Below are 19,010 nucleotides of genomic sequence, written 5' to 3' on the forward strand. Positions count from 1 at the left end.
TTCGCAGAATGGGTGACCGAGACTGGAAGGTGGTTGGGTAGCAGATGTTTGTTTGGACACGGGCGGCAGTCGGCGGTGCAGTCAGCCTGGGGTTTGCCTCGCGGGCTTTGCCTGCAGTTAGGCTTGCTTGGGCGCCCCTATCATTGGTCCGGTTACCCCGCCGCCGTCCGTAGGGAAATCAAACAGCCTGGAACAGCTTCTACTTCTACTATTTTGTTGTGTTGCCTGCACTGGCTTCTTCCATTATAGGAGGGATGCCGGAATGAAACACGTCCAGTCTATACTATACTTGCATCCAGTCTAGCATTTATTCCTATACTTGCATCCAGTCTGGCATTTATTCCTCTAATCTAACCTGACTTTACATATTTGAAAGTACCAATACAGCTCTGCACATTAACTATGGCATTTTCTCGTAGGCTGGGTGTTAAATCATTCAATGAGAGCGAGAAGCAGCTCAGTAGGCCTGATCATGCCCAGAAGTTCGAGGACGCCACGGGCCAAATTCTCAACAGGCGGCCGCATAGCTGGCAAACCACACTGGTTGATTCAGATCTCCTTCATTGAGGCGTAAATGAGTGGTATAAATGGCGCTCGGGCTAGTGGTCATAACATCTCCGGATGTTGCGTGCCATTCACTTTGTACGAGCCCCTTGCCCGAGAACCGGTAACGTATTGGTGAGATGTGGACAGCTCCGGTATGAAACTCGCCCCGTCTCGAGGAGGGCTTCCCAACCTTTCTATTTAATATTGGCGAGTCTTTAAGCCTTGGGTCGCTCGCGAGACTGTCATTCTGGAGCTGCTGCTTCTTAACGGCTCTGCTTGGATAAGAGTTCGATGTTATCGAGTAGAGAAGGACGGAACTCGCCCTTGGAACAGCGATACATCGCTGCAGTTGCACGTTTTGCCAGTCCACAACCGTGGAGTCGTCCAACGCAGCTGTAATGAGGGCATCCGAGGATCCAAGTCGCATCAAAACGAGAACCCTTCGAACCCACATTCCACGAGTGCGCGGTTGTTCCCACCCGCAAGGTTCTGGCTTGGCCCCTATAACCTGTAGAGGCAATCGAATAAATCTCAAGCGTATCTCAGCTTGGGGCTGGCGGAGCTTGTCTCCTGGGGTTAATTTTTAGATTTTCGAGCCCATACCCTGCCGATGCCAGGTCAAGAAAGTCCAAGATTCACCTGGGAGTCCAGTCCTTGGGTAGGTAGATACTTTCTGGTTGGCTTCCGGGTCCAGAAAAGCCATCAGTCGGGTACGGCTATCATAGATATACTGTACCTCACCAATACGATTGGGATCTCACCAGAGCGAATTGCGCCAGCTTGAGATTGCTCATATCTTTTTCGAAATTTGCCCCTGGAGATCAGAGTTCCGGTGATAATATAGGGGATGGGAAGTACACCGGCCATAGCCAAGGGGTACGCCTACATAGGTGATTATGGTGGTCGCCGATGGGCTGCCAGAGTCATTGGAAGGCATGGTGCGAAGGCATTCAAGGTTCCCCGAAGTACTGGAAGCCCTGAATGCTAATATCCTCGATATATAGAATCTCTCCCCGTTCACTAGGCTTACCAATTGGTGAGTTGTCAGAACCTCCTGGTCGATCCAAAATCGATGGAGCAGCCCTGTAACTTGAGGCAGGCTCTGGAATCTGTCGGATGATTTAACATTCTACCATCATGAGATCAGACCTTATCTGCATATCAGGTTATGGTATCTTGAGGTTTAGGCCGAAGCGTGGCGTGCTGCGTGGCCTATAATGGTTCGGTAGATACTGGCTCACGAGCCGAGTCCTCGTCAGATGCATCGACAGAGTGCGGCACGCCTTCCCTATGTACTAATGCCATATGATGTGCGGACTCGCGTGACTCGTGCACTTCATGCGTTGAAGGTTCCGGATTGACGGAACATAGTGTCATGCTGTGCCCATATTTGGAGGGAAAATTCACGGGAACTGCGCGGTATGGCGCCACTCGCTGTTGCTGTCGACGACGGAGAATCGGGGTCCTCCTCGCTCTCGGGGTGCTAAACGGAACACTTCGTGCACCAAGCTCTCTATCACGATTCAACGAAATCACTAGCCCAGGTCTACAAGTCGAGGCAGAAGCAGCTTGGCCCATAACTTTCTCAGGCACTGAAAATGGTGATCTAACATGCCAAGGAGATTCTTGCGCAAAAAAGGTTCACACACTATCTTGAACTGTGAAGGAAGAGGTCTTGGGGGGGGGGGCGAGAGAGCTTTCGGTTCACATGCTAGAAAGGCAATCAAGTGAATGGCCTCGATATGGAAAGTTCCTAGTCTCAAGTTTGGGTACTTAGGGTCTGTTCAATGGCCCTGGGAAGCACTACATCGCAGTGGAGGGTCCTCCTGACGATGTCATAGATCCCCTGAGGCTCCCAGAGATGCTCGACATCAATACTTCGCCATACCCTGGAAGTCGCGAGAGGGATCTCACAGAGGCCGAGGATTTGATACAGCTTTGTTGTCAGTTGACGTGACCCCCAGGAGATGCGGAGCAAGAAACATCATTTCGCCCTGTTGCTGGGAAAGGCGCACTACGGGACGCATCGTAGATGCTCGAGGGCGCCTAGAAGAAGCGGAGCATCGAATGGAAAGACGCGCCAAGAGCGGCTCTGCTGGTCTTAGGCGACGACCAGCTCGGACTTCTCGCTTGGCAAGAAGTGGTATATATGGCTATTCACTGATACAGGGAGTCAAGCTCGACCAGGAGGAACACTATTGGTGAGAGAGGCCTGCGACCGAGAGAAGTACCAAAAAAGCCACCGGTTCGGACGGTGAGCACCCAGAAAGGATCAACCATGTGTGATGCAGGAAAAGCTAGCTCACCGAGGAGTGGGAGCTGTGTACTTAGGCAGCTGAAGCGCGACAGCCCCCTGGCTGGCGGGGGACGGTCTGGGGCGCCCAGCACGTTTTCAGTAAGTATCTGGATATGAAGAAGGACTCTTTAGCAGAAAGAGTTGGGAGGTACGTAGGATACCATGGCGATAGCAGGCAGACTGTTCAGGGGAGTGAGTGGGGGGTTAGATCTGGTGTATCCCTACAATATGACCGCCGTACCATGATGAGATAGTAATAACCTGTATATTTTCTGATTACTTGAACGAAACTGGTTAATAAAGTAAGTACCGAGTGCTGGCTTGCAGAGGCCATGGTCTCCTGGTAGGGCCTTCCCAGTCAAGCCCCCCTTTCCGGCTAGTGGCGCTCCCATAGATGGCATAAGAAGCTCACCGGTCAGCACGCCTGGATCATTGGCGACTTTATCTGGAGATTCCCACTCCTCATCCATTGTGACAAAGCCCCTGCCACTTGGGGGCGTACGTCAAAGTCGCAGGGTTGCTTTAGTCAAACGTCGAAGGACGAGGAGGCCTGGGGAAAGGGGTTTGGTTTCTGACTGCATACAGTTTCGTGACACGACCTATGCACATAATCAATACATAAGTATATACAGGGACAATATTGAAAAATTAATATTTATCCGGAGATTTGATCTACAAGGCTACATACGTAAATTTTGTTTCTGGGTATATGTCGTGTCAACTGAAACAAATAACACGGACGGAGCATCAGTACTGGTAGCGGCAAGCCAGCCCGGCTGCTGCGGCCGCAGAAGCAACCAAGTGCGAAACACCAACCAACAGCCCAGACAGACGATCGCTTATCTCGCACCACAACGTGACGTCGAAAGGATGCGCTGCTCGGGACCCGATTGGACAGAGAGGGGAAGGAAAGGAGGGCATACACATAACGGCCAGCGCTTGAGATGCGTTAGCTAGCGCGTCGGGTCTAGCCTTCCGTTTTTGGGCATTGGGCAGCAAATAAAGAGAAGAAGAAAAAAAAGGGGGAGGGAGGACGACAGGATAGGACTATGGCAGATAGATGAGCTGGTCAGCAAGGGATGGGCGAGCTGAAAAGCTACACCCGGATCGACCTTCCTCTTCTTGTTCTTGTCCGTTCAGTGTGTCCCTGTTCATGTAGTATGGATGGATTACGACCAAGTATAGCGACGGGGGAGGTGAGCGAGTTTTCGTTGATTCTTCGCCCCGTTCCGTTGGGTCCTCCTTGTCCTTGGGCTAGGGAAGACTCAAGCTAGGCTTTCTTATCCGATGGGTTTTCTTTTTGTCTCTTTCCAAGCCAAGCGCCCGCCCTGTCCTGCTTGTTTGCTGTCTGCCAGGCGGCGGCTGTTTCGAAACCCACCCACTCACCATCTCCATGCCAAGACGAGGCAAGACACGATGTGGGCGTTGTGATGCACATGTCTGTCTGCCTTTCCATCCTCTCTCTCTTCCTCTTTGGTCTATATCGTCAAGGCAGGATTACAGTGCAGATTGCGACAGCCCAGAACTAGATAGGCATGCATGCATATAGGGAGGGATGGGGGGAGGGAGAGGGGCTGAGGGGGGTTTAATCTGGACGTTTTTGCTTCTTCACGTGAATGGCGCGATCTTCTGCCACGAGAATAGATGTCAAACTGCCGCAAAGCCGATCTCTCTTCTCCCCTGGCGTTTGCCCTTTCGTGTGTACAAATACGATAATAGGCAAGTACCTAGCTAGCCAAGTTACTTACCATCCTACTGTTGCATAGATGGAAACCCAGCCCCCCCCCCCCCACACACAATACACTGCCACGAGGCTTATTTCTCACTCATAATGCAATCTGGGTCCAGTCCGGTAAGAGTTCCGGGTTACATAGTAGGAGGCAAGGAACGAACGAACCCAGAGAGCCGATCAGCCCGCATGACGCGCACCCGCCGGGATCCTCTGCCCTGTCTGCCCTATACAAAAAGAACTGCATGATTCGTTGCGGCCTAACCTATAGAAATCGTACGATGCGTAGTAATACCAAACCCGCAATTGGCATGGATGGGAAGCCTTTAGGCTCAAGATGCTGAGGATCGGCTCCCAAGATCGGCTCCCAACCAGGTGCGGAGGATCTATGTAGTCGACTCGTAGTGGGATTTTGGGGGGGGGAACTGGGAAGGGTCCTCATTGCTCGCAAGAGATATCATGTCTTCGGGATAATAGTTTACAAGTCAAAGGAGCAGCGCCAATACTGGCAATACTGAGAAGCCAAAATAAAGGGGTTATTGTATGAAATCGTTCACATCATGACTGTATTCATGTATCCAGAATATACTTAAACATAATACGAATTACTCCCAACAAAACAAAACGCCCCAACGGTGTTGTGATATCAAGTGTACCAAGGTTGAGCAGTCCGCCTCAAAAGGTATCTCAAACTCCCTGGAAACCGTCCGCCCCAAATCGAATAGCCGCCAAGACAAAAAGAAGATAGAAAAGGGGTTCCGTAAAAATAGACCCGAGCATCATGCCTAGTAGTCGTCGACCACCTCGCCCTCCGCATCCTCGTCTTCGTCGTCATGGTCATACTGTCGGGCGCGAGGAGCCTTGGCGTTCTTCTCCGGCTTAAGGGGGTTGTTCAGAACCCAGCCCCCGTTCCCGTCGGGGACGATGATGGCCACATCGAGGCGCGATGCCCAGGCGATCAGAGTCGGGTGCTTCTCACCATTGAAGATGGTGCGCTGCTCAATGCCGCTAGCCGCATTCTCCAGGTGCTTCGCCAAATGTTCCATGTGCTCGTCCCAGGCACCCGGCCCGTTGAACATATGCGCGCACCCAGAAGCCGGGCAAGTCATGTATTCGGGTAGGCTGCAGCGGGGCTTGTGAGCTTCCTTCTGGAACGATTGCACGCAGTCTTCCCATTCCGGTACCGTGTTCTTCTGATTGAGTTGCTTCTTAAAGTTCAGGGGCACATGCATGCGTCGGACATGCTGGGTATAGAGGTCCTTCCGGTTGAAGATGGCGCCGTTAGGCAGGCTGGGGGCGTGAGGAGAACGAATCGACGACGAAGAGGAGTTGGAGACTTTCGTGCAAGTTCCTTGGTTGCAGAGCCAGTAGAACAGCAACAAATGTTGCGAGGCGACATGTCGCTTCCACTCATTCTTGGCTGCGAAAGTGGAGGGGCACCCCGCAAAAGCAAAGACGCAGACGAACGGCCTCGTGTGCTGTTTCTTGATATGGTTCTGAAGACTAGTCTCGTCCTTGAAAGTAACGTCGGAGCATTCAGGGCAGGGATGACTGGACAACGACCCTGATATCGCTGACTTGTCTGCCAGTTTATTCTTGCTGCCCAAAGCACGAGGTTCGGTCTTGACCCTCTTTGGTTGCTGAGCCTGCTGGGATATGCTGCTACGCTTCCGACCCCGAGGGCTGCGCTTCGCACTGGAGCCTCGCCTCTGATAAGCCTTCGGCTTGTAGTCCTTGTCATCTTCATCATCCTGGATGGGTTGAGGGGGTGCTTCAAAATCGTCCATGCTTGTGTTATCGTCGTCTTCAGGCTCAGGGAGTGGGTAGTTGTTCGAGATGCAGATCTCTTCCTTGACGTGGGGAGTCATCTCCGTAGGACTGGCTTGCCGCATTAGATGGATGGGTTCTGTTTGGCCCATCTGATCCATCTCGAAGCTACTTCCCATGCTTGACATAGTGTAGCTCCGGAGGGTAGCTCGGTCGTTTTCTCCTCGTGGAATTCTTGAAAAACCTCGTCATCAAGAGAGTTGACGTCGCCTAATTTGACACCATCTGACATGCCAGTCATTTGAACCATCTGCGATGGGGTCTGTGAGCTCCATGGGTCACATTGGTTGTGGAAGGAATAGGTTGCCTCATCAGGGGGTGTTGAAGGCGTATGGTCACTGCCGCCCGAGTTCAATGCCCTGCTGCTTGCCGAGGATGGGTGCTTGGAAGGAGTTCCTTGCCGGGCAAGCATGGGAGGTGGTTGAGAGGGGATTGGGGAAGCAACTCCATCAGGCTGGCGGCTACCGAAGGCGGAATTCATGAAGTACTGAGTGCCGTTTGGGGGCATTGGGACGCGCTGGAAGCTGTGAGGATACCATTGAGCTGGCTCAAGGGTCGAAAGACTTGAATACTTCAGATCTGGGTTTATCATCTCGCTCATCAAGTGGTCCGTTGAGGAATAGACCGTCTGAATGCTGGCATAGGAGAAAGTATCGTACTCCATTCTGTCGTACTTGTCCCAAGCTACCCAGCCGTGCGTGTGAAGTTCAGAGTGTCGTTGTTAATCTGGAGTCAGGGGTAGAGGTTGCTTTGTGGCAGCGATGGTTGGCGATGCGGGTGACAAGAAGCTGACCAGATATGAGACCGTTATGTGTATCTTCGCATTTCGCAGTTGGGTTTCAACCGAAGAGTTGGTATAACATGTAAGTGGCCCCATAGACCAACAGAAGGATCTTGGATTATGGGAAGGGAAAGAATAGTTATAGGCATCAAAGAGGCAAAGCTGCGTCTGGATCGAATCATCTTGCATTGACAAAAGGTATAGACATGGGGATAAACTTAACTTAAGGCAATAACATCATGGGGGGTCTTCGAATCTGACCTCCCCTGGACACCCCTGGACATCCTCGACTTCGCCCATCCTTCCCTCGATGGGGGGAGAGAGACTCTTCGACCCACGCGGAGCCTCAGCATGTATTTTGGTACCGCGCTTATGTATTGTGTGCCTTAGGTATCGGTTTTGCTGATTGGACGTTTCCGTAATGTTTCGAGCCAACGAGCGGCTGACGAGACGATCTTCAGCAGCGCGATGTACATCCCTACAGCCCCTGTCGATTGCCCAAAAGAAAAGAAGAAAAGAAAAACTGCAAGCTTATTGGGCCAAAGAGAGTACAACCTAGACCCCCAAACAAGTGTTCGCTGGTGGGTAGTATGTATGTACTCGTACATTGCTACCTTCCATCTGCTTACACCGAACAGCAGGTGCACTGATAGCTTCCGATTTGTCCATGGTACGCGAACTACCCACCCCATTTGGACCCCAAGTCGTTCCCTTTTCCCTTTCACTTTCGCTCCGTTAGTTCTTCTCCGGGTCGAAGCGAGAGCACGAATCTGACGTACAGAGAACGACGGCCCTTCAGAATCCAATTGGGACACTATACTGCAGATGGTGAGTCTTGCGGTTAATTCTCGTCGGATGAAGGATGCTGGTGTGGAGTAACCATGGCATGGGAGAAGGCACAATAGTCCCTAATTCATGGATGCGTAAGATACCTGGAATGTGGGAAGCCGGGAGGAGGCTCAACTGGAAGGTACTGGATAGGTACGTATCCTAGTATCACCGGTACCTACCCAGTAGGTAGTCCTCGAGAATCACACTCCTCCGGTCGAACGAGCAGGAAACGAGGACCTATGTGCAGCAAACGGGGAACAAGGATGAAGAAACGGGGCGTCTGCCTTGCCTGGGTGCCGAGATGAGTGCCCAGATGCCTCGACCCTTGACTATAGGACTTAGCTCTCTCTCGACAGCTCCAAGTTGGGTAAGGACGACGTCCGATCCCTAATCCAACCGGGTGGTAGGTTTTCTTCCTTTTGCTTCACCCCCCTTTCCAACCTTACCATGTCGAAAATACGCCCAGCTATGGTGGTATTGTATGTGGAAGTCAGTAGTAATAGAAATCGAGCGTTCTGGTCCGAGCCAATCACCTGTGATGGCATGGGTAGGGCTGGAGGGCAGGAGGGGTCACGGCAAACGGCCCCCCATGTTTCCTTTTCCCATGCTGCCATGGGTACTTTCTGATGGCCCTAGTGCTCGGAATTCATATCTTGCCTACCCGTTAGTACCCAACCCAGATTGTTGGTTCCGAATCTCAGTACTTCGTAACCTAGACCCTGGGCGTTTACCAGGAGGGAAGAGCTGACACGGTAACATGCTGCCAGATACGTAAAGTAGCAACCGATCGAAACGGCCCCCAACCTCCAAAGGCCCAAAACGTAGTTTCCTCTTGTCCTGAATTGTTTCCTATCGGCCCCCACGACAGCAACTGCAAAAAACCGGGCGCCCAGGGTCTGAGAGCTGAATCGAATGCTTGCAGATAAGTAAGTAGGTCGATGTAGAAATGTACACCATAAGGCGCCCAAGAAGAAATGCATTGTCCACTTTCGAGACGATGCATACCTACTTGAGGTACAATACCAACCTATCTACTGGTACAATTCTCCATATGAAGTCAGGTATACATACTACCTCTTAATCACCTACGAGGTGCTGAATGCGGCTCTTACCTTTTATCATTTGCCCGAATGGGAAGGGCAGAGAAGTAAGACCTAGAGATATGGGTGACGCATCTCACTGCTGATTCAACATTGGATGAGCATCAGCTTTCACTTTTCTCCCCACCTCCTCTCCACCATCCATCCGGCTTGGAGCGAGAGTAAGCGCAGCGTGCCATGGAGACGGAGACGTATGCATGTTAAAGTGGGAGGATTGATGCCTTATCCTTAGGTAGGTGGTATTTATCTGATTAATCGGAGTGTGCGGGGCAGGAGGATTCGTCGGAGGGAAAGAAGGAATATGGGATGCCGCTGTACGGGGTACAAAAGCGCTAATCCGGCCTGTGATTGATTTGAAGGGGGAGCCGGGGGGTCTGGTCTGGGATCTGATGGACCGCCGGTTAAGTCGTACGAGGGTGATAATGGGTTCAGGAAACAAGCAAACAAAACTCCATCAAATCGTTTCTGTCTGTTCGGCCAGTCTAATTTCTGACCTGCATACCGTCAATGTATGTATCGGGTTAGAAGCTAGCACACGAGCAGGTTCAATATGTATCTACTCCAACTCCCACTGGTCTGACGGGCAGGGAGGGGGGGACGATCAGGTTCGTTCACCGAACTGTAGGTATACTTTATCGACTGTGATGATGTGTGATGGCGGCACGGTACGTTGATTGATTAGTTTGAGCCGAGTAGTATACTGTAATAAGTAAGAAGATCATTGAAGCAATTGATTTATTTCCTACAAAAGTGTGTGTGACCCTTTGCTGTTGCTGTCGACTCCCAATGCACGCCCGCCTCCCCCCGCCCCTTTACAAGTGTCAAGTGCAGGCACGAGCGATGACCACCCACTATCTCGTTAATAAGTTGCCTTATTTTGTATTTTCTCACTGCCTATTCGTGCATATACCATACATGCGTGCCTTTCTTTCCCCTCATGCACTGGCCTTTGGCCATGCTGTCTCTCTCCAACTGCATATTTACATAACTGCGTTACGTTATCTACCCGCTTCGATGTTTCGCTGTGATGCGTTGCTATGCAGGAGCCTCCGTTGCCTGCCCCGGACATGCATGCAACAACGCAGACAGGATGTAGATAGGTCTGGTAAAGTGTGCTTGTTACAGCAATACCTAGGTACCTACTGTCGGATGGACTTGACTGGATGTGCCATGTGTGCCAGCCAGCTCAGCCCCCCCTGAATAGTAAATGCCACAATTGCCCACCTTCATGAGCCGAGAGACAGCTCGATGATACCCTTGACCGAAAATCTCGAGCAAATCGTAGCATTAGCTAGCAAGGACCAGGAATCGACAGTGTTGCTCTCGGCAGCAGCATCACCTTCTTCACCGTTGCAGTCGCTACGACTGTGTCTCTTTCTCTGTCTGTCTCTCTCTATCCAAGTCAATCTTCACTGCATGTAAGCAAGACCCATGAACCACGAATCTGCTTTCTCCGGTGATCGTCGCGTCTTATCGGTCCTGTCGTAATAAGAAATTGCATCAGAGTTTTACATTTCTTTCTAGAAGAAACATGGGATGCGGGCCAGGAGGCAGAGCATGCCCAAGCCGGCCGCCCAACTGCAGCTTCCGCAGCGGCACTGAGCCACCTTCCCTTGGTGACAACGGAACGTGGGCACATCCATTCGGATGGATGGATGGATGGGGTTTGTTTTTCCCTGGCACTTGGCTCAAATCAAGATTCAAGAACCTAAGACCTGTTTTCTCAGCTATGCGTGTGACTCAGCCTTCCCCGAGTTTGGGCACAGCTAAAAACAAAACAAAAAAAGCCCTATGCATATCACCATGTTCAATTCCGTCATTTCACTTCTAGAAAGCCATGTGGAAGATCCTGACAATCTCGATTCTATGACGGAAAAAAAGCCTTTGCTCTCTTCTCAGCTCACCCATCAGCCACCACGGCCGTAGGGACTGGTGGCTGCAGTTGATCACCCCAGATTTAGACCCCAGTTGTGATTTAGTTACTCAACATCTGCAGAACTGGTAGAGCTGATGATGTTTCTATTTTCATACTCGTGATAGACAGCTCGTCATTGATGGTGAACGACTAAGGAGAAAAATGAAACGTAACACCGCGGCGCCAGCTAAACCCCCAACATAACCCCAATCCCTGTAATTATCCATTTGGGTATCCAAAACATTCGCTCATTCACAGTCGCTGCAAAGCCTGTGCTGACATGTACTTCTCACACACTGGGGACCCGTCTGTCTACTGTTCCCTTCGCCGCATTCGCACTATGCATCCCGGTGTCAGTCGATCTCTCGGTGATAAATATAGTCACATCTACACTTACACATCGCGTGACAACCCCCACGGGCGTGGAGGAGGAGCTTTGGCCCGCTTTGCATGACCGACGACGTCTTCGTCATCGCGCTTTCGCTTTTTGGGCCCCGCAGGGTGGCTATGTTGCTCCTTGGGGGTTCCTTTCCTTGCTGGATGCGATGGCGCAGATAGGGGTGCTGGTTGCGATGGGGGCGCCGAGTCACCGTCCTCAGAATCAGAGCTGAGAGATTCCACCGGCGGTGCGTCTGGGTCGACGCCCTTCCAATCGTCAATTTGCTTTCGAGGCAGCCCTTCGCGCCCAGAGAAGTGGTCATCGATATGATTGAAGCGTTCAGTAAAGGCCCCTAGTCCCTTCCGCTCGATCTCGATGATCCGCTCGCAGAAACCGCACCAGAACCTGGCCTCGCAGTTTCGACCCACGCGACAATGCTCGAGTTTGATCTCAAGCTCGTCTCCTTGGAGGTTATGGTTCCTTGACAGGTGTTCCTTGAAAGTCTCACGCCGGTGGATAAGTTTGCCGCAAACTTCGCGAGACCTGCCGTTATTACGCTGCAAATCACATCTCCAAGCTTCATGGAGGAAGTGCTGGCTATTCTCATGCCTCTTCCAGTCATTCTTGCTTCCAAATCGCTTGGAGCAATTCTGAAATGTGCACCCATAAGGTTTTGAGTGACGCTTCAAGTGTTTTCTATAGACTGTCAGCAAAATGAGAGCGATACTCGAGGGAATGGACAACTTACTTCAACTCACACGGGCGCTGGAACTTCTTATCACAGCCTGACTCGGTGCAAGCGTGGTAGTTCTCGGGCTTAACATCCTGTGAGATTTCTTCCGGTCTTGTCTCGACGACGGGAGAGCTTTCTTTTTTGAAACCAAACTCCTTAAGGATACCTTGCAGTTGGAGTACCTCGACCAGTTTCCTGCGTTTGTCTGGATCTTTAAGCTCTAGTTGTAGCGATGATATGTCCGATACTGAAACGACTGGTGGTTCCTGTGCAGTCGCTGTATTTACACCCTGCTTCCCACATTCTCTCTTAGAGGTAGAGCTCATGCTCCCATCACAGTTGCGGGGTTTGGCGCCTGCCGCGGGAGATCGACGTTCTTCTCCCTCGTATGATGTAGAACTTGGCGAAGTTTCCGTGCCGGTAGTACTAGAGCTCAAGGAGCTGGTCGAGAGCTGATGCTCCTGTCTGAGATCCTCTGGTGAGATAAATTGCGAGTTACTATCCTCGAAGTCTTGTCTCTCAGGGTTATTCTGCATCGACGGTCGCAACGATTGGCTTAGCTGAGGCTGGATGGGCCCAATCGCCTCTAGAGGATCTGGCATACTGACTGGCTCGTCCTCGGATGCTGGCTCTACCATGTTATGCGACGCGCCAGTCCCACCGGTCATATGACCCAACGCCATTCTTGTATCATCCAGTTGAGCCCGAGAATAGTCTGCTGGAACGGACGCAATATGGTGCAGATCCTCCTCTGTATTATGATCCTCGTCATGAGACCAGAATTGCGACTGCCCGGGCTCAAGACTTGGGCTAATTTGGAAGTCCTCGTAGTCTCCAGTCTGCTCAGGCACGCCAGCAAGATCAGACAGCATGTCCTGGGACTGAGAAGGGGGGTGAACTTGTGGCCTATTATGGTGTTAGTCGATATGATAGGGGCTAGGTCATCTCCACAATCAACATACTGATAAATGGTACCCTCCAAATCTTCATCCTTGACATTCTCAATTCGATGGACACGTTGAAGGTGGGCTCAAAAGTTGTCGGCTCTGGGCCAGATTTTGTCCTTGTTTCTGCAAGGGCCATGAGGACATTGAAAGCGACTGCCAATAGGACTTTCCTCAGGGTGCACACTCCTCTTGTGCCGATCAAGGTCGTTTGGTGTACTGAACCCCTCGGTTCGAGCACAGCCACGTACATTACAGGTGAAAGGTTTGGTATGCCTTTGCTATGTTTTCTAAAGGGGATGTTAGTCGACATATTCGGAGTCGGCACAGGGGTGTTGTTCTGCTTGGCCTCGCTTACTTGAGCTCCGAATTAGTCTTCAACGTCTTCTTGCAAGTCTCACATACAATCCCCTTGCCTTCAAAGGGGCGCGTTAACTGTTGAAGAGACTGTTGATGCGCCAAGCCCCAGTCTGCTGATGGCGTGTTTTTGGGCACGTACTCCACCATGGGCAAACGAGGTGGGAAAATGAAATTCGGACAGGTGCCCAGCCAAGCTCTGTGTCTCCGTATTCCGATCCATAGGTTCATCATAGACGGATGTAGCTGTCACGCTCTGTTTAGCAGCGTGGCTCCCATAGCCCGAGTCAGAGGGCGCCATGCCTAGCGGGGTAGTCTCGCATTCTGATGGCACGTATCTCTCGCGGTACTGTCTGGGATATCCCATGGTATGTCCCTGGAGGTTCATAGTATGGATTCGAGACGGACTACGTTCATCATCCTCTGGAAGGGCGAGGCCTTTGGGGATCCACGGGCCATCGTTGGTCGCATACCACTGCGAGATGGCATCCTGGGCGGGCATATTGCGGGAGTGGCCATATACGCCGAGCAAGTCCGGGCTACTGCTAGTATATGAGGAGGTCAGGAGGCTCATATCAACGTCTGACAAACTCGTCGGGGTGGCTAGTCCGGGGGAACATCTGTGTATCCACGGGCCCCGCAGAGCCGCTTATGCCGGAGGCGGGGCCCATGCCCGGACGGTCATCCATATCAGACGAGGTTTGCTGGTGCCTAAGATCAAACGGATATCCGGAGCATACACCGGCGTATGGTGCTAATCGGCTGGTTGGCCCCGGATCTGGTGCAGCCTGGCAATACGTCAAGGCTTTCCTAGTCAGGTGATAGATAACACGATCGGCTAAGTGAAGGTCAATGAGATGTAGATAGATAGCGGCGCGACTGCGCTTTGCGAGGGCGTCAGAAGGCGAATCGGTGAGGCGCTCTATGGCGGAAGTGTTAGTCTGGGGCTGATTCTGCCTCATTCACATCGAAGTCCGTCTCTTCTACTAGGTGTGGCGGAAAAAGAAGGAAGAAGGACAGGCAAAGTAGTAGGTAAGTAGTTGGCGCGCTATGAGGCTAACTGACATTTCAGTGAAGTAGGCAGGCCCGGATCTTCAGGTTTGCTGTCTGTTTGCTTGCCTTGACGAGGGACAAACACACGTGTAGTATCGTAATATGAATCAATGTCATGGAGATTGATTGATTTCATGCAGTCAGCATATGTGCAGTTGATTGACACTGTCGAGACTCGTCTGGATGAAACGCAGTTGCGCAATTGCGAGAACTCCAGGTCGGATCCGATTAGGCAGACGAGGGAGCGGCACACACTAGGTTAGGCTGGGCGCACTGCAACTCTCTGAGGGCAAACAGAGAGACAAAGAGGCGGGCAAGACAGGATGATTGACAATCAATCGCTCGCAACCCACCCAAATAACCAATGATGAGACTGGAATCCTAAATGGATAGCAAAGAATACATCAAATCAAAACCCTTCAAATGAATATGACGTGGCAAGGTGAGATTTGATGCTTTTTGAGAGAATGCTATTGTTCGCTGTGCTGTCGGTCTTGTCTGCCTGTCTCTTGCATCTCAACCGCACCGGGGCGCAGTCGCAAAGTCGTAAGGCAACCAGCATGGGAAAAAGTGAGGCAGGATTTTGGTTGCCTTATTCCGTGGCGTCTCGTGTACCCATCCCACCCACGCCCATAGTCATTTGATGGCAGATCGGGCAGAGTATAAGCCAATCAAGACAGCTCACTTGCTCCCAAGCCCCCGAGATGAGATGACATGTATGCTGCATCTCATCAATTCCTATCTGCTACTCTGAAGTTCCGAAGGCCTAATGAGGTCCAACCACACATCCAATTGGCCTCATCTTGAAAACGGCCTCATTGAGGGCACTTCTGCCGTTTCTGTTTCACCAAGCCTATTTGGTAATTGATTCGCTACCATCGAGATCCGGTTGGCGGCTCATCGCGACCGTGTGAAAAAGAAAAGAAGGGGGAAAGAGGCGACAGCCATGTTGAATTAGCCGGTGTGCCTCAAACGTGCCTCAAGTGCTTCTCCAATCTGCTGCCGCGGTGCACCAATACACCTCCTTGGGTCAAGGGCCGCGACACCTTGGCAACTGCTAAGTCAATACTCGTTCAGAATCAATCTTTTCCACTCCAGCCAAACACACGATGCCTGGTAGAACCAGTGATACCTGTGATACCTGTGATACCTGTGATACCTGTCCACACGCTACTCGTAGCACTCCGGCGCCGCCGAATTGTGACCACAATCGTTTCTGGGCTTCAGTTGCCACGTGGGGGGTTTGACGGTTGAGATCCGTAGAAGCACTCATCAATTCTAGGATGTCCACTCCGCACAATCTGTGCTCTCATACCTACTTCCGGTGTGACCAGTGACCTGTGTCCTGTGCGGGAGAGAAGCAACCTCTTGTACAATGGCTCGTTCAATCGCCATCAACGGCGAGTTTGTCATGCCACTGCTGTGCTGCTTCCAATCCATTCCTGTCTGTATACATCCAACTTGCGCTTAAAGTTGTCGCTCGCGTGTACTTGACAGCAGCATGGAGTGTGTGATCGTTCTACATATTGAGTATTTCAATAATACTGACATTTGCTTCATCAAAGGCACTCTATATTAGACTGTCGTCATTTTCTCCTTGATCGAGATTGATGACGAACCTCTCTATCTGTCACATAACTCTTAACGTGCTATTATCTATATCAGATCACGCCAGATCTGACAAGTAACTTGCCAAGACAATCTCGATGAGTCTGCAGGTGTGCGAGTGCCGGATAGTACCAAGTATTCCCTACTGCTACTGTGTGGGTGTATATCTGTCACTTGAGTGATTGCTACTTCAGATGTTCTGATCAAATATGTGCTCAAATACATTGAAAATGTTCTATTACTATCACAGAGCCCACGCAACGCGCGACATCATCATAAATATGTGCTATAACGTTTCAAAGGCATGCGATATGTTCTTATGCTCTCTAGAAAACAGCACGGCTATGCCAGAGGTCATGCTAACTCAGGACCCCTTGATGAGCCGCATGGCGGTGTTCAACAGACAAGAGGAGCATCGTGTTCGTGTTTGGGGCGAACCGAGACCTCAACTTCATGTTGGCCGCAGCAATGCACAACGTTAAGTCACGCAGTTTAGTAGGCGGCCACTACATGGGCCATTGTCAAGATTGAACGTTCCCGGTGGTCCACTGCCTGCCATTTACCCCTGACTCCGGCAACCTGCCTCTGTCAATACTCTGTGAATACTGCGGCTGCAGAGCAAATAAACAAATACAGCGCTTGTCAAGGACGGCTGCATACGTTTTTCTCACAGGACCCTGGCAGTAATTCCATGTAGCTTTTCAATATCGGGCACGAGCGTCATAAGCTAGACAGGTGGACAATAGATTCGATACGATTCATATCTTCCTGACTGGCAGCTGTAAGTCTCAGCTTAGTCTACTTCAAAGCCTCGGTGTGATATCCTGAAGTGCTTAGTTGGTCTCTATTTGAAGTCCCGATGCTGGCTCCTCTTCATGCAATCCTCGTCCAGGGATCGTCAATAGTCTCAGTTCGTCAACATGCATGTTTGCCCCTGTTTAAAACCGGCCCGCGCCGCTGGCTGTAGCTGTTTGCTCCGCTCGTTCATTGCCTCCCTGTCCTCTCGGCTGCATATGCGCTGCCAGCTCGCTCATGTTGCTGAAATATCCAGCAGACCCTACCTGGTACTCGGGCCCAGGACAGGCTCTTTCCGGGTTGAAGCTTGTCCGGGTTGCAGCAAACCGTTTGAGCAGAATATGCCATCATGTTGCTCGGATCTCGCTACTGGCTTGGCCCATCGGCATGGCTACCCTGATATCATATTCGGATCGAATATATGCAAGACATCCTTGTTCAATGACCATGCTTCGAGATAGGTACAGTTTCCTTGCTTAAGCTCCTGGAAACTCATTCTCCCATGTTCCTAGGAAGCTCTACCTGAATGGATTGTTATGGCAGTTTGCATGTATAGTTGAGCAAACCAATGACTCATAAAGAAAGTTGCTAGGCCATGCTTCACCTCTCGTTTGTGATAGAATAGCTAGAGAGCCAGATTGTATATCGCAATTCAGCTAAAAGGAGTCTCTGGTCACGCCGTGCCCTCCGGCTACGACATACAGACCCCCACTGCCTATTGCACATCTCGGCCTCCTTCGGGCGTTCGGCGATCTAGAAACCCTCTCTTTCACCCTTGGATGTATGTGACTTATCATCCTGCAGTCGATTCCATCTTCAGATGAGCCGGCAGAACCGTTATTATTAGCAGGGGCTTATTGGACAAGGGAGCCCCCATGTTGAGCAACTCGTACATGACCTACTACTCTTGCATTCGGGGTATGAAAAGAAGCAATCAAAGGAAACCCTTGGTATCGCGTCAAGAAGGCCTGCCGGTCAGGCCTACCGGCTGACTGGTGAGGCTACAGCGGCCTCGCTGTATTGATGGTGAATTGCATCATTATCATCATCCGGAAGGTAAGTCCTGTCGCCGCCAAGTGAGCATGAACATGGGCTTGCATGTTTTTTGCACTTTCCTCTTGCCAGGATACCTCTGTGGGATCAAGACGCAGCAATCAGACGTAACAAGCGTAACAATCAGTAATCTTGTGGAAGAGGATTGCAAAATTGAAGTATTTAAGCAGTTGCCGAGCCCTCCGGTGCCTCTTGCAGCTCTCTGAGATGACAACCTTCATGGTATTATCGATAATCGGCCATCAATATACACCTGTTGCCACCGAGGGGCTTGCCGTTGAAAGAGTATAAAATCCATATTCCCAACTTGCCAAACAAGTAAAGCATCAAGATCATCTATACACACATCATCCATCAATATCAGCGTTCTCGGCCTCGATCTACTGTTATTGCCTATTCCTTATCCATTCGCGCCCCCTTGAGATCCTCGAACTTCTCTCCTCCCAGAGCCGCCTTCTCCCACTGGAGGCACAAGACCAATCCTCTACTACATCACGCACACGCCCCTGCCGAGAGGAGAATATACAAGGAACAAACGAGGAAAGATGTGCGACTACGAAGAGTTCCTCTTTGACTGCGAGCACTCGGTCGTCCGCCTCAAGTCCTACTGCCACTTCGCCCGCAACGACCCGAACCACGAGTGCCTGGGCGTCAAGGTGCTGCGGAACTCTTGGCGGCAGCACGGCCAACTCTGTGACAATTGCGCCTCCGCCATCGCCAACAGCAGAGGGTTCGGGCAGCAGCACCAGAACCCATATGGCTACGCAGATCAGCATAGGCGGCGGCACTAGAGGTTGGGGCGGCCATTTCCCCAGGCCCGCTCTTCGGGACCGCCGCCCCTTTTTGGGGGTGGCAGAGGGGGAAAACAAGACACAAGATGGCTTCATGGAAATAAAGAGTGGGCTGTATGTTTCAGTCTGAGGTGTCTAGCCGTCGCGGAGCTGAGAGCATGGAGGTTTCGTCATGTTCTATCTTCACCGGTGAAGGTAGCTTGTCAACCTGCATCGCCCTGAGCCGGGCGTTGGGAAAAGGGGGGAGCGTCACATTTGGAGGTTTGGACAGG

The 19,010-nt window shown here is 51.3% G+C and overlaps 4 protein-coding genes across 4 annotated transcripts; 1 reads left to right on the forward strand and 3 right to left on the reverse strand.

Moving 5' to 3' along the window:
- Positions 1-5,356: 5,356 nt before the first annotated feature.
- On the reverse strand, positions 5,357-6,439 carry PG994_010259 (uncharacterized protein; the record flags this gene model as incomplete). Its single annotated transcript, XM_066861668.1, has 1 exon — positions 5,357-6,439. The coding sequence occupies one exon, from the start codon at positions 6,437-6,439 to the stop codon at positions 5,357-5,359; it is 1,083 nt and encodes a 360-aa protein (XP_066710778.1).
- Positions 6,440-6,462: 23 nt separating this feature from the next.
- Positions 6,463-7,062, reverse strand: PG994_010260 (uncharacterized protein; the record flags this gene model as incomplete). The annotated part of the gene is made up of 1 exon (XM_066861669.1): positions 6,463-7,062. The coding sequence occupies one exon, from the start codon at positions 7,060-7,062 to the stop codon at positions 6,463-6,465; it is 600 nt and encodes a 199-aa protein (XP_066710779.1).
- Positions 7,063-11,418: 4,356 nt separating this feature from the next.
- On the reverse strand, positions 11,419-14,127 carry PG994_010261 (C2H2 type zinc finger domain protein; the record flags this gene model as incomplete). Its single annotated transcript, XM_066861670.1, has 4 exons — positions 11,419-12,100; positions 12,153-13,018; positions 13,581-13,983; positions 14,030-14,127. 4 exons carry the CDS (start codon positions 14,125-14,127, stop codon positions 11,419-11,421), a joined length of 2,049 nt encoding a protein of 682 aa, XP_066710780.1.
- Positions 14,128-18,492: 4,365 nt separating this feature from the next.
- Positions 18,493-18,738, forward strand: PG994_010262 (uncharacterized protein; the record flags this gene model as incomplete). The annotated part of the gene is made up of 1 exon (XM_066861671.1): positions 18,493-18,738. One exon carries the CDS (start codon positions 18,493-18,495, stop codon positions 18,736-18,738), a length of 246 nt encoding a protein of 81 aa, XP_066710781.1.
- Between the last annotated feature and the right edge of the window lie 272 nt (positions 18,739-19,010).

The sequence above is a fragment of the Apiospora phragmitis genome, assembly GCF_038363925.1.
Source record: "Apiospora phragmitis strain CBS 135458 chromosome Unknown utg000010l:1.0-9815664.0:1.0-9183399.0, whole genome shotgun sequence".
NCBI lineage: Eukaryota > Fungi > Ascomycota > Sordariomycetes > Amphisphaeriales > Apiosporaceae > Apiospora > Apiospora phragmitis.